Source organism: Pseudophryne corroboree, chromosome 8 (genome assembly GCF_028390025.1).
Source record: "Pseudophryne corroboree isolate aPseCor3 chromosome 8, aPseCor3.hap2, whole genome shotgun sequence".
Lineage (NCBI taxonomy): Eukaryota > Metazoa > Chordata > Amphibia > Anura > Myobatrachidae > Pseudophryne > Pseudophryne corroboree.
The window spans coordinates 450,206,147-450,220,464 of NC_086451.1; the positions used below are offsets into that span (position 1 = coordinate 450,206,147).

The window sequence follows — 14,318 nt, forward strand, 5'->3', positions numbered from 1 at the left end:
AGAGTCTCAGATACCGATCTATCAGAGATGTGACTCTCCATCATGCAGAGTCATCTCCATCCAGCAGCTTCTACTCACCCTCTCTCCGTCTTCTCCTATTGTTCCCAAAGGACCCTGTGCACCAGAATCTCCCTGAGAAAGCCAAAGATGCATAGTCAATGAACAGTAGAACAGCATGGAATACCAGGAAAAAATCCTTAACAGCAGGTAAGTTTTGGTTATTCTCCGATCATGTAGACTTCTGGCAAAACCATTAGATGACCAGATAAGCAGATGATCATACTGCAAGTTCCATTGGTTCAGGTGCCATGATGTAAAGCCGGAACACAACATAACATTACTCAGGTTCAATCACTCTTCTGGGTCAAACAAGGTCACGAGAATTTGGGTTTCAAACTTTCTCTTTGGTTCGATCCCGTGTACTCTCGGCACACTCACAGGTCACCCAATTTAGCAAAGAATTACCAGATCTATAAACCAAATGTCACCGTGTGGCCAGATTAAGATATTTCTCCCCAGAGTTCAGTGGTTTATTAAGCAATAGATTCGTGATCGTCTGATTATAAGATCATTCAACGTGATCAAGTATTTTTTGTTTTTGTTTTATTTTCTAGCAACACATCTTCAGAATGTTTTTGTGGAGCATACATGTGTTACATCCTGGAATGTTGCTATAAAAAGATTAAACTTTAGTTTATCTGCATTAATTTCAAACAATTCCTGATGTGGGTCCCTTATTTGAATTGTGGACTGTGCTGCAACTGCCACTGGTGAGGAAATATGTATCTCCATCTCCTGGGAACATAAATATAAAATGTTCCAGCTTTTATGAGATCATTTTTAAATACCCCCCATTATCGCTATATAGCTCAAGCATGGTCAGCTAGTCCTGAACACTCTTTGTAAGGACACTGATCCTGAGAAGGGGATTCATATTTAGGAAATACTCCATTACTATCTTAAGGCGCCATCAAATGTCCCTATTTCCATATAAGACCGACCAGGCAGCTGTCTGTCCAATAAAAAGAAGCATCCCTTGGACTGGGTTGCAGATAAAGTTGGACATGTGACCAACTCAATATGGCACACGGTTCCTTAGAGTGGACATATTTTGTACTTACTGGGAAATTTCATTGAAACAGACTGTTACCAGGTATCAGCTTGTTTATTAATGCCAGAGAGTAATAAACCAAGCGTCTGACTGCCACCCGCCCCCATTAAATCCGGAGTTTTCGACCCATCCTACGATAGTTGCAGCCCATCGCCACTCCGCCCTTGATTCTACCTTCATCCCACACCCAAACCCTCAGTCCCACCTCTGTTCCTACCTCATCTCCTGCCTACGTACCTGCTCCACCTCCACCCACTGTACTGCCTCAACTCCCACTGCGCATGTCAGAAACATGACAGAATTATTCAATTATTTTATAGATTATACTGGCTTTTGCCAAATGAATGGGTACATTTCTGGACAGAGATAAAGCAGAGATAGAGACAAAGTACCAACCTATCAGCTCCTAACTGCCATGTAACAAGCTGTGTTTGAAAAATGAGTTAGGAGCTGGTTGGTTGGTACTTTATCTCTCTCCAGAGGCGGGATGTAATGCCACCTGTGTTCGGCGGTCATGCGGAAAGCCGCCAAACTTGAACGTTTTTTAAAGGGGCACCCACTAACAATGAATGCTTTTGCTTTGTGATTACCCCTTTAAAAAAAAAAAAAGTCCATAGTGACACATGTAGATAGCTTCCTGTACAAGATTACTGTCTTCATATTTCTAATAAGTGATTGGATGCCCAGGAGGTCACCTAATCACCTTCATGTCAGTTGGGTGCCTCAATAACCGATACGGCAGGAGGCTCAGGCAGCATAATTGGGGTCTACGTAATAAGATATACACAGGCAATGGAAATCCTATTAATATTAATCTGATGTTACTGTATATGTATACAAATGAAGAGATGCTACAATAGAGGACATTTATGTACTTTTTTAGGTCAAGTAACTATGTAGAAACATTGTTGTCACTCAGAGCAACCAATCAGACAATGGGGTTGATGTATTAATCAGTAAAAAGTATGGAGAAGTTGACCATAGCAACTAATCAGCTTTAAGGTAGCATTAATCAAGACATTCTATTACATGTTAGGTATAAGATGGTTGGGTGCTATGGGCAACGTCTCCACTCTTTTCACTGATAAGTCAACCCCAATGGCTTATTATTTTCTAAACAGCATTAAATAAATGACGGAATCTGGACACAACTAGTTTTCTACACAGTTATCTGGGATTTTATATAAATATTTTCAGGAGAACGATTTGGGGGAGTACTTCTCTATCTTCCATCAGTTGCCATGTGCAAGGGGAGGAGCCTCCTGATTGCTGTTGACATTATGACACATAATGGACTATGGGAAATCTTATATTTTGAAGTTAGGGGCAACTAGACACTCCTCATTACAACCCTTCATCACCTGACCACTGCTTCTAACTCTAGTTGTCCGCACTACGGCCAATTGTGGACATCGAGCGGTCTCTCCTCTTTTAAGAGAACCTATCTGCATTGAAGAGTATGGTGTAAACACCTTCTTTAAGTTATAGTAGTATTGAGCTAGTAGTAGATGACATTAACACATCTAGAATTTAACCATCAGGATTATGGCTGTCCATCATCCACCACAAAGGTAAGAGACAACATCATCTCACATCCCTCCTACAGGAAGGTAGCAGTTACTATTTTCCTTGCACCCGGGCGCATGATTATAGCTCTACCTGGAGTATGAACATTAAGAATAATCGGCTAGACATATTTATGTCTCTTTACTCACCCGGTGACCTTTCTCTCCCGGTAATCCAGGAAGACCATCAAAGCCCCTGTCGCCCTATTAAGGAAATACAGTTCATTAAGACCTGGGGGTCCGACAGTCAAGGGGGGAAGGTGTCAGAGGGGTAACAAGCAAAAGATTTACCTTGGTGCCAAATTCACCAGGAAGACCACGAGCTCCATCGGCACCTGGGCGACCCTGAGACAGAGAGGAGATATCAGAGGACAATTGGGCAGAAGGAAATAGTAACATAAGGAAGACCATAGACGTTTTCTAGCTTGGACCATGAGATACAGCCTCAGACTGGTTACTAATGCGTGGACTGTCTACACTGTTAATGAAGATATAGATGGTGAGGGAGAGAAATATGTTAGGGGAAACAATACTTACTCTTCTCCCCGATTTTCCTGGAGGCCCGAACAACCCTTGGGGTCCTCTTGTGCCCTAGAGCAGCCCAGAAAAATATGTTACATTGATGATATGTACGACGAACATATACTGTAGGTCATTCATCTATATCCTGCATGGCAGCGCTTATACAGGTGTATACTAAGCTATGGTAGATGTTGCCTTGGTGGAAATCGAACTCAAGACCTCAGTGCTGGGAGACAGTAGTGCTATCTACAACTGTGCTTCCCAGTATCACCAACATTTATTCCTACATTAGTAAATCAGAGCATTATAACATTCACACGCATCAGCAGTATTATGTTAGAAGGTTCATAGCACTGGACAGACCTCAGGTGAGAGTATTACAAAATTGAGCTATTTACCTATTATCCAATCAGTGCATTAGGATTCTGACAGCTCATAAATATTAAAGAGTTGCTACTTGTGGCAATATAAACAGCAACACCTATGCTGTGAAACACGGGTGCAGGATGATAGATCGACAGTTAATAGGCCAACAGTCAATAGGTCGACATGCATTAGGTAGACTCGTGTCAAATGTCAACATGTAAAAGGTAGACAGTGCTTACGGTCGACTGGTTGAATAGGTCGACGGGTTTAAAATGGTATACATAGCAACCTAGTTTCTGAGGTTGAAAAAAGACTATTTGTCCATCGAGTTCAACCTGTTAGTGATCTGTAATATTTTTAAGATTACATTTAACCGTGGTGAATGTTCAGCCATTATGTCTAGTTCTTTTTTCTTTTTTTTACTATTGTGCATGATTCACCCACCATAACCCTGTATATCCTTATTCAATAGGAATTCATCTAGCCCATTCTTAAAAGTAATGACCGAGTCCGCCATTACTACTCTCTCAGGTAGGGGATTCCAAATACGTATTGTCCTTACTGTGAAGAAACCTTCCCGTCTCTGTGGGCAAAATCTCCTTACCGCTAACCTAAGCGGATGTCCACGTGTCCTTTGTGTTTGACTTTTTGTAGCATGGTGCCCATAATTGTGCACAGTATTCAAGATGTGGCTTCACTAGTGATTTATATAACGGGACTATAACATTCTCATCCCTTGCATCAATCCCCCTCTTTATGCATGCTAATACCTTGGCTGCCTTATTTGCTGAGTTTGGGTAATACTGCTAAGTTTGGTATCTAGGTGAACACCTAAAACTTTTTCCAGTACAGAATCCCCTAGTTTTTCCCCTTTTAGTATGTTCTTGCTACCGAAGTGCATTACCTTACATTTGTCTATATTGAACCTCATTTTCCATTTTGCTCCCCATGCTTCCAGTTTAAATAAGTCATTCTGAAGAGACGCTGCATCCCCCTCCAAATTTATAGCCTTACACAGTTTGGTATCGTCTGCAAAAATAGACACTGTGCTCTCTAGACCTACTTCTGGATCATTTATGAAAATGTTGAACAGTAGTGGTCCAAGTGCAGAACCTTGCGGCACACCACTTAGTACTTCAGTCCATTTCGAAAAAGCTCCATTTAACACCACTCGCTGCTCCCTATTATCCAACCAATTTCTAACCCAAGTGCATATTGTCGACATGATATGGTCGACACATGGTTTTTGTGTTTTTTCAACTGTGGCTTGATATACTATCCATGTGGAATACCACTGGGAATAGTAACCTTGCCCAAATCGTGGCATGCGAAGTGAGCCCGCTAGAGCACACGTTTCCACCAACTGGGGTCACATATGGTTAAACATACAAATGACTCCCAAAAATAAAAGTGTCAACCTTTTTTTGTGGTCGACCACTTCCATGCCGATCTTTTGACTCTGTCAACCATTTGTAATGTCTACCTTTTCCATGTTGGCCTGTCGATCTAATGCTTGTTAACCATATGGTACCGACCTACTGACTGTCGACTTATTGTCAATTTTTTTCATCCATATCCGTGAAACACAACTGTATATGAAACGATATTGCGTTTCATAGATCCAACTTGTTAGGCTTGTTGTGGCAAAGCTGAGAAACATACATGTCTATTGTCTGAGGTTCTATCTGCCACCAAGAAAATACCTGTTTGTATGTCAGATCATTTAGGGGACTATTTACTAAAGGCTTAGATGGAGATAAAGTACCAACCAACCAGCTCCTAACTGTCACTTTTCAGACCCAGTCTGTGACATGGCAGTTAGAAGCTGATTGGCTGGTACTTTATCTCCAGTCACTTTATCTCCATCCAAGGCTAAGCAAATGGACAACAAGAGTGCGCCTGACTTTGGCCCTCATTCCGAGTTGTTCGCTCGGTAAATTTCTTCGCATCGCAGTGATTTTCCGCTTAGTGCGCATGCGCAATGTCCGCACTGCGACTGCGCCAAGTAAATTTGCTAAGAAGTTAGGATTTTTACTCACGGATTTTTTTTCGCTCAGGCGATTGTAGTGTGATTGACAGGAAGTGGGTGTTTCTGGGCGGAAACAGGCCGTTTTATGGGCGTGTGGGAAAAAACGCTACCCTTTCCGGAAAAAACGCAGTAGTGGCCGGAGAAACGGGGGAGTGTCTGGGCGAACGCTGGGTGTGTTTGTGACGTCAAACCAGGAACGACAAGCACTGAACTGATCGCAGATGCCGAGTAAGTGTGGAGCTACTCAGAAACTGCTAAGAGGTGTGTAATCGCAATATTGCGAATACGTCGTTCGCAATTTTAAGATGCTAAGATTCACTCCCAGTAGGCAGCGGCTTAGCGTGAGCAACTCTGCTAAATCAGCTTGCGAGCGAACAACTCGGAATGACCCCCTTTGTCTTTTCGATCAATGTTGCAAACTGTTGGATCAATTCCAATATCATCATCACAACTACGTCTAGCTGTTCAGTCTAGTTCACCTCTTGTGTTGTAGTCTGTCTGTACAAAATTTAATCTGACTGGACGTCCCAGTCCCACTGACATTGACTATCATTAAAGAACTGAGACTCTTACAAAAGACGCAAACATGCATGTACTCCATGTGTGAGTTATGTTTGTGTATATTATTAATGTGTGTGTGCATGTTTGCCTGTGTATGAGCGTGTGTGTGTATAATTACCTGAGGACCTAGATCTCCTGCTTCTCCCTTGAACCCCGGGCTTCCAGGTGGTCCCTGAAATTACAAATAATACCTTTACCACAAACACACAATACAGTAATGCAATGCGGAACAGTGTTTCATCTATGGTTCCTCTGTAATCATCTGAAATAAAATCCTGTGTGAAGTAACTATAATGAGGATTCTGCAGAAATCTATTATTATACATGGGATAATGTAACATATAATATATACTGCAGGCTCTTAAACTTCCGTTATAACCTAATCTTGAATAATCTAGAACTGGAAATATCGTGGGTTTCCACCTTCCAGCTTTATTTGTAAACCCCCGTCTCTCTTTATTCACATTAGCGGTGTTGTTAAATGTTATTTTTAGGATATGGACATTTTATTAGTTGCAATATGTGAGAGGCCTCTGCTGGTCAGCTGAGCACTAGCGGAGAGATCTGATGCAGGGCTAAACATAAAATCCTCTTTCTGATTGGTCAAGTGGCACAGTATAATTTAATCTGATTCCTCAGCAATGGCAGATCATAATGGAGGCTGACCAGAGGAGGTCCTCGCCAACTGTAAGTAACTTGCCTGTGTGGGACTGAATAAATACTCTATACCAGGAAAGAGATCCCACTAATGTAAACAGGCTAGCATACTACTATTAATTGCTGCTATTATATTTAAATAAAAAAATACATGAACAATAATTATGTTTCCAGTGTTATACTATAAACTATCAGATCAGTCTTAATTAATGTATTATTCAATTATATTTAAATAATAATAATAAATATTATTATTATTATTATTATTATTATTATTATTACTATTATTATTATTATTAATAATAATTATAATGATAATTATAATAATAATAATAATATTAGATGCAATCATTATTTAAATACAATTAAAATGTAAAAATTAAATTCAGAATTATTAAATAAATATATAAAAAATATAATACTGGTATTATACAGGTGAGCTGTCATGGAACTGTTAAATAATGCATTATATTATCATATTTCGATAATAATAATAACAACATAATTATTTAAAACTATAATAATATTTCAATATTTCAATCATAATATGTAAATGTAATAATTCAATAATTAATTGTCGTTTTAGATTAAAAAAATATTACTTTGGTATTATTCTCGAATTTTACACATTTTTGACTATGTTAATTCCATGTTCTTATAAAGAACTTCCATTTTATAACATTTCAGTATCACTTCTGTAAAGTAACATTTGTAATTAGAATTTATTGTGCTAGATTATGGGCTCTGTGGCCTGGAGTCTACAGCTGGACCATTCTGTACAATCCCTCTGTTCGGTTTAGAGGTTATTCAGTAAGAAGGATGTTAAAATGTAATTCCATAACCTCACATGTTAATATGGCTCTGCCCATTCCAAGGTGCTGTATCAGCACATTACAAGATGGGTGCGGTAGAATGTTCAGCATTTTTCTGTACATTCTAGCAGACACACACAGAGTTGTCATCATAGTTTGGATATATTAGTATTTAATGCTGGATTCTGTTTATTTGAGCATATACATGTCACTCTATGGCCACTCACCAAGGACCCGGATCGTCCAGTGTAGCCCATAGGTCCAGGAGCGCCGCGTAGAGCCAACTGCAGAGAGAAAGTTAGATAAGAGATGATGCAAGGTGACCTTGGAAAAAGGAAGGACAAAACCAACCTTAAGATGTATAAGACTCACCCTGGCCTGCTGTAATATAGCCGCTGCCTGAGCTTCCTGTGCAGAAACCACTGGCCCCTTGTCCCCACCACTACTTCCAAACCGGAACTACAGGGGGGGGTGGAGAAACAAAAGTTAGGACTGTAGCTGCAGTTTGATCAAAACAATTCTCCATAGGCCATAGACCATATTATATTTACGAGCAATAAATGCCAGATGTGCGAGGACAAAATTTTATATGAAACTGCAATTAAGACAGAACAGTTGAGAATTCATGTGAACTCATAACTTCATACTCAAGGTTTTATAAAATATAATATTAGTGTAGAGTAGGATAGTGTATTCTAGATTGCCAACAAATGATCCTAATTCTTTATTTTCCAAGGTAAAGGCTTACCGGAAGCATGACGGAGCTACCGGGCTGTCCTGGCAATCCATTAGCTCCAGAAAGACCTGGCCTGCCTGGAGGGCCCTAAAATATAAGAGGTATAGTTTATTAAAAAGGGATTAATGTGTTATTATAAAGAGATTTTAAAAAAACACAAGCTAATTCAGAACCCACTCAAGAAAGATTTTCTTACCCTCTCTCCAGGATCTCCAACAACGCCAGGATGTCCTTGTGTTCCAGGAGGACCAGTCAGACCCTGAGAAAGGTAAGATAGAATGTGTTATAAATATCTGTCTTCCTCCAAATCTCTCTACATTTATGTTAAATTCTTTTTTGCTAATTACACTTAATGTTATACTTTTTACATTGCCTTGTTATTTCCCTTCTGGACTACTGTAACTCCCATGACTATTTGGGGGGAGATTCAAATGTTTGAAAAGTCGGTGGAGTGTCCGTTTTTTCCTGTCTATTAGGTAGGAAAAAACAGAAATTCAACTGACTTTTCAAACATTTGAATCTCCCCCTTTGTGTTTTATAAGAGGTGCTGGGAAAAATACGTTCCCAGGGCATACTAAGTAGTCATAATGTAACAATACATCCACTGTAACACCTAGCGTTTCTACTATTAATCATGAAAATGACAAAATTTCACTGTCCTCCCTTTAAAGGACTTTACTATTTTGGTCGCTCACTCAGTAGTTAATCCTACTATTAACAAGTCCCTAAATCAATTTTACATCAGAATGAAATCCAGAAGAGGGTGCCAAGATCAAAGGGGATGTTATCCTGAACCGGATGAAGCCCCCCAAGATGAGAAGCCATTATTGCAGACAACAAGGTCATCTAACATCTTCATTGTCATCACATCTGCTATCTGGGCGATTGAGGGGTCTATTCATGAAGCAGTGAAAAGAGTGGAGAAGTGAGCCTGTGGAGAAGTTGCCCATGGCAACCAATCAGCTGCTCCGTATAACATGCAAATTAGAAAGTTTACTGCAATGCTGATTGGTTGCCATGGGCAACTTTTCCACTGGCTCACTTCTGCACACTTTTCACTGCTTCATGAATAGACCCCTTTATCGCTAGTGGCAATCTTCCATGAACACATCACAATACACTTACAGTGCTACAGTAGATAAGGGTTTGGTTATTCCCGAAAGATCCCGACATTGTGAGTAATAATCTTAAAATGTGGTTTTCTAAAAATATCATCACCAGTACTTTCACCTACATGGGAGTGACAAATGGACTAACTGGCCCATACAGCCTCCGATAGGGGAGTGAGCTTGACCTACAGATGGGTCCATGGTTATCTTGACTAGTTTTCTACGCCTAGGCACAACATGACTTATTATCATAAACCCTTCATCTATTGTTCTCAGATGCAATACAAAGCAGAGAACAATACATCAGGGGATTAAGTCATTACAGCAGGGGATTAAGTCCGATTGGCCAGTCTCAGTTAATCCTTTTAAAGGTCAAGATAAATGTGGACCCATCTGAAGTCATATGACTATGTCTATCAAATTAAGGAACATTCCCATTTTACATCCTCCTGTTCTGCAGAGATTTGTGGGCACTCTGATTTACATGACACTAAAACAGAATGACATGTGTAAATTTCCTTATTCTAAAAATAATGATTTAATTGATTTACAGATTAAAAGATGTTATTGACACAACAGAAAAATGGAAAATGCCACTGTAAACCAGAACACATCTGACTATATGTTGGAGGTGTGTATCAGTTGAGTGATAGCAGAAGATACAGGAGAAGGACTGGTGATCGCTGGCAAATGGTCCAGTGCAAAGTTGGTTTTATAATTTCCTCCACAGTTTCCAAAAGGGTTTTTACCTTAGAACTCTGTAATTAGGCTGCTTGGCGTTTTTTTTCCACTAATTAGCTTGTACCACCACTAGTTAGGTATAGTATACAAAACATCATGCTTAACAGATTCATTTTATAGATTACAGATTTTTAAGAATTTTTGGATACAGTAGTTTAACATAAGGATAGTATAGACTGTATTTATCACAAACTGTTGAGTTCAGCATTCATGTGTCTCCTTGTGTATACTTATAATTCTATCTTAATTATGTTTATAATGTGAACAATTTCCAGATTGCTGATGCCACTTATGTCCAATTGAATGAGATGTTGATGGAAGCCCCTTTTGCCCTGACAGTCGCTAATGTTTTCATTGTGGATATTTTCTGTTTGGAAGTCAGAGGAAAATTCCCGGCTAGACTTAATTTCTATTATCAATGAATGCCACAAATAGATGAAATACTGTATATGCAGTGTATAATCAACACCCAATACTTTATCGATCTTAGCGACAACATAATTAGTACAGATATCTATGGAACACCAATGGACAGAAATAATTAGCATACTATCCATAGATTTCCTGCTAAAAATGTGGTTAAGTGTCTGTCTAAAAGTCAGCTCCTTAGAACCTACTCCACTGAAACTGCCCTTACAAAAGTCTGCAATGACCTCCATGCTGCTAAATCTAAAGGACACTACTCTCTACTTATTCTTCTTGATCTCTCTGCTGCTTTTGACATTGTGGACCACCCTCTCCTACTGCAAATCCTTCACTCCTTGGTTTGTGTGATACTGCCCTCTCTTGGCTGTCTTCCTATCTCTCTTACCGTTCATTCTCTGTCTCCTCTCATGACACCACCTCCCCCTCACTTCCACTAACTGTAGGTGTACCCCATGGTTCTGTCCTTGGTCCTCTCCTCTTCTCTCTCTATATGTCCTCACTAGGTAAGCTCATTGGTTCTTTTGGTTTCCAATATAATCTCTACGCTGATGACACTCAAATCTATCTTTCCTCTCCAGACCTCTCCCCTGCTCTCCTCACTCGTATCTCCAACTGTCTCTCTGCTATCTCTGTTTGGATGTCCCAGCGCTTTCTTAGACTTAACATATCTAAGATTGAGCTGATCATCTTCCCTCCCTCCCACATAACCTCACCTCCTACAATCTCATTATCTATTGATGGCATTACTATCTCTTATAGCCCCAAGTGCGCTGTCTTGGAGTAATCCTTGACTCCTCCATTCAGCACATCTCACAAACCTGCCGTTTTCATCTAAAACATATTTACAGGATCAGACCCTTTCTGACCCAGGATGCTACTAAGACTCTTATTCACTCACTGGTTATCTCCAGACTGTACTACTGTAATCTCCTCCTGAATGGCATTCCTGATGAATACCTCTCTCCACTCCAATCTATTCGCAATGCTGCTGCCCGGCTCATTTTCCTCACCAAACATACTATGTCCACCTCTCCTCTCTTTCAAGACCTTCACTGGCTCCCCTTCCCTTTCAGAATCAATTTCAAGCTTCTCACACTCACTTACAAAGCACTCACCCACTCCTCTCCAATCTACATCTCTGACCTTATCTCCCCTTACACTCCCACCCGTCCTCTTCCCTCTGCTAATACACGCCGACTATCCTGCTGACTGATTAATTCCTCCCACTCCTACCTCCAAGATTTCTCACATGCTGCTCCATTTCTCTGGAATTCCCTACGTCTCCCCCTCAGACTCTCCACCTCTCTACAAAACTTCAAACGGGCTCTCAAGACCCACTTCTTCAACAAACCCAGCCAAATCTCATCCTAACCCTTTGTTCCACGCTCTCTATGTACCCTGTCTGTGTCACCACCATCTGTCTACCCCTCCCCTTTAGAATGTAAGCTCTCACGAGTAGAGCCCTCTTTCCTCATGTGCTTATCCTTTTTCTTACTTTAATATTCTTCAACTGCACCACATCCAGCAGTCTTCTGCCACCTGATACTTGTTTCAGTGTCATCTGCTGATGTAGCCATGTTTATTTACCCTGTACTTGTCCTATACTGTTGTCAACTGTAAGTTGCTGTTTTCCTGTTTTTGATTATTCGTTTATGTACTCTGTAATTGGGAGCTGTGGAACCCTTTTGGCGCCATATAAATAAAGAATAATAATAAAGCTTTCTATGATGAGCTCTTTGACAGACAATCCAAAATCATTGTTGAAAAGAATAATTCCATACGTGGCCAATCAACCAACTGGGAAACATTTACGAACTGGCATCAAGAACAGATTAAGCCAAAGGAAATCTCAGTTAACAACATATTGCCTTCATCACGGCATTGTTTGTAATGCCAGAATTTCCACTCGCATGGCCACCAGATTGACCAGAAAGCTAGTACTTTGTAGCCAGCAACATTGTAAATTTGCCCATGCACCCACTGGAAAACTAGTGATGTTGGGCTACTCTATTCTACAGTACCATGATGGGCGCAGCCAAATATTTTGGAGCATATGGGAAAGATTTAGACCTCCACCCATGAGATTTGTGTAGTTAAGGCTTCATTAAAATTTAAGTTCTATTAAAACTATCATTATAATGAATGTTAGCGGGAAACATTACTCAAATGTATAACAGATGAGAAAGAACAGTGGCATTTATAGACTGTCCTTTGGGTAAACATTTATATGAAGTTAATTATTATGTTTGGTAAGTAAATTGCCAGGGTTCTTCACAGCTTGGAGAACTAGTCCTACAGTTGGAGTAAGTTGAACATTGACATTTTTACTCTTCACTTTTTTTCAGACCCACAAAGATAGATTTAGTCTGATTAGGGGTCCTGTACGCAAAAAGTGGATGTTTGTGTTGAGGAGATACGGAAGAATAATACATACCGCGGGTCCTTCTTTCCCTGGAGGACCTTCTACCACCATACCCTGGCAAAGACAAAATGATAATGGCATAAAATTATTATTAGTCCACTAAAACAGTGGTTCTCAACTCCAGTCCTCAGGTACCACCAACAGATCATGGTTTGTGGCGGTCTTCAACCATGCACAGATGAGTTCATCTATTTTGCTGGGTCAGTAATTACCCCATCTTCTTCCACAGATAGAAATCTTCAAAACATGACCTGTTTGGGGTACTTGAGAGTTGCATTTGAGAACTGTTGCAATAAATTATTGTAACACTCATAGGAGGAATGCGAAACTGTAATGAGCAAAACAACATTTCATCCCTAAAAAATTAAAATGATACAGATTGCAATGAATTAATTTATTGGTAACATAATTGGATTAGTTAATAGTATAAAGCCTGAAACACACTGTGCAGATCTCTCTGCAGACCAGATAAACACTTTGATCCTCGAAACGATCATCCAATCAGTGCGCACTCCGTACATCCTGGTCTATTTCTAACTCAGTGGGTATTTTCTTCAGGGGATCGGGAGGTCGGGCAACTGAATTTTTACGCAGCTCATAGGATGCGACCTCCCAATACAACCACTGCAGGAGCATTTTAAGCTGTTTATCGGCTAAAGCTCCTGCATACACACCTATGCAATTATCAGGCCAATCAGCCGATATCTGGTGATCAGCCCATTAATTGCATTATTATGTACTGTTCAGTTTAGCTCGTTCTAGACCTGATGTTGCCCTATCCTGCAGAGGGGACGCACAATGCACAACAAGACATACACATCTGTGTACAGCGGAGCTCTGTGATTCATTTTCTGCTGTAAGATATTATAATAGACTCTACTTACCGCCTCCATAGCAGCCGGATCTCCTTTGTCTCCTTTCAGCCCCCGAGGTCCACTGATAGCCTGAGGGTTGCACACATATAACCACAAAGACGCAATTATTTAGTATCATTCAGACTTTAAGGTTCTCTCCTGCTAGTTTCTGCGGTGCCCTTTAAATGGCCGCTATTTCCATACCCGTGACTCATATACCCAACGTCTAAAAATTGTATTTAAACATCTGCTGCATTTTTTCACTTCTACTTCTCCATAATATTCTTTAATGAAAATATCAACTCTTTACTATATGTCAGGTTATGTAGACAATATCTAACATCAAACATTATCGTAATAGCTATTGCCCAAATTAAATTTCTGTAACAGTACCACTGTAAAATAAG

At 40.1% G+C, this 14,318-nt stretch overlaps 1 protein-coding gene across 6 annotated transcripts in view; it reads right to left on the reverse strand.

Annotated features, from left to right (window-relative positions):
• The window catches only part of COL11A2 (collagen type XI alpha 2 chain), a 168,232-nt gene that overhangs the window by 58,457 nt on the left and 95,457 nt on the right, over positions 1 to 14,318 (reverse strand). For all 6 annotated transcript variants that reach the window (XM_063938237.1, XM_063938235.1, XM_063938233.1 and 3 more), the window contains 11 exons: positions 13,942 to 14,001; positions 13,070 to 13,111; positions 8,556 to 8,618; positions 8,372 to 8,446; positions 7,996 to 8,082; positions 7,851 to 7,907; positions 6,273 to 6,326; positions 3,214 to 3,267; positions 2,968 to 3,021; positions 2,827 to 2,880; positions 79 to 132 (listed from right to left, as the gene is read on the reverse strand). In XM_063938237.1, coding sequence (XP_063794307.1) covers positions 79 to 132; positions 2,827 to 2,880; positions 2,968 to 3,021; positions 3,214 to 3,267; positions 6,273 to 6,326; positions 7,851 to 7,907; positions 7,996 to 8,082; positions 8,372 to 8,446; positions 8,556 to 8,618; positions 13,070 to 13,111; positions 13,942 to 14,001 — 654 coding nt within the window. The remainder of the gene's footprint in view (positions 1 to 78; positions 133 to 2,826; positions 2,881 to 2,967; positions 3,022 to 3,213; positions 3,268 to 6,272; positions 6,327 to 7,850; positions 7,908 to 7,995; positions 8,083 to 8,371; positions 8,447 to 8,555; positions 8,619 to 13,069; positions 13,112 to 13,941; positions 14,002 to 14,318) is intronic.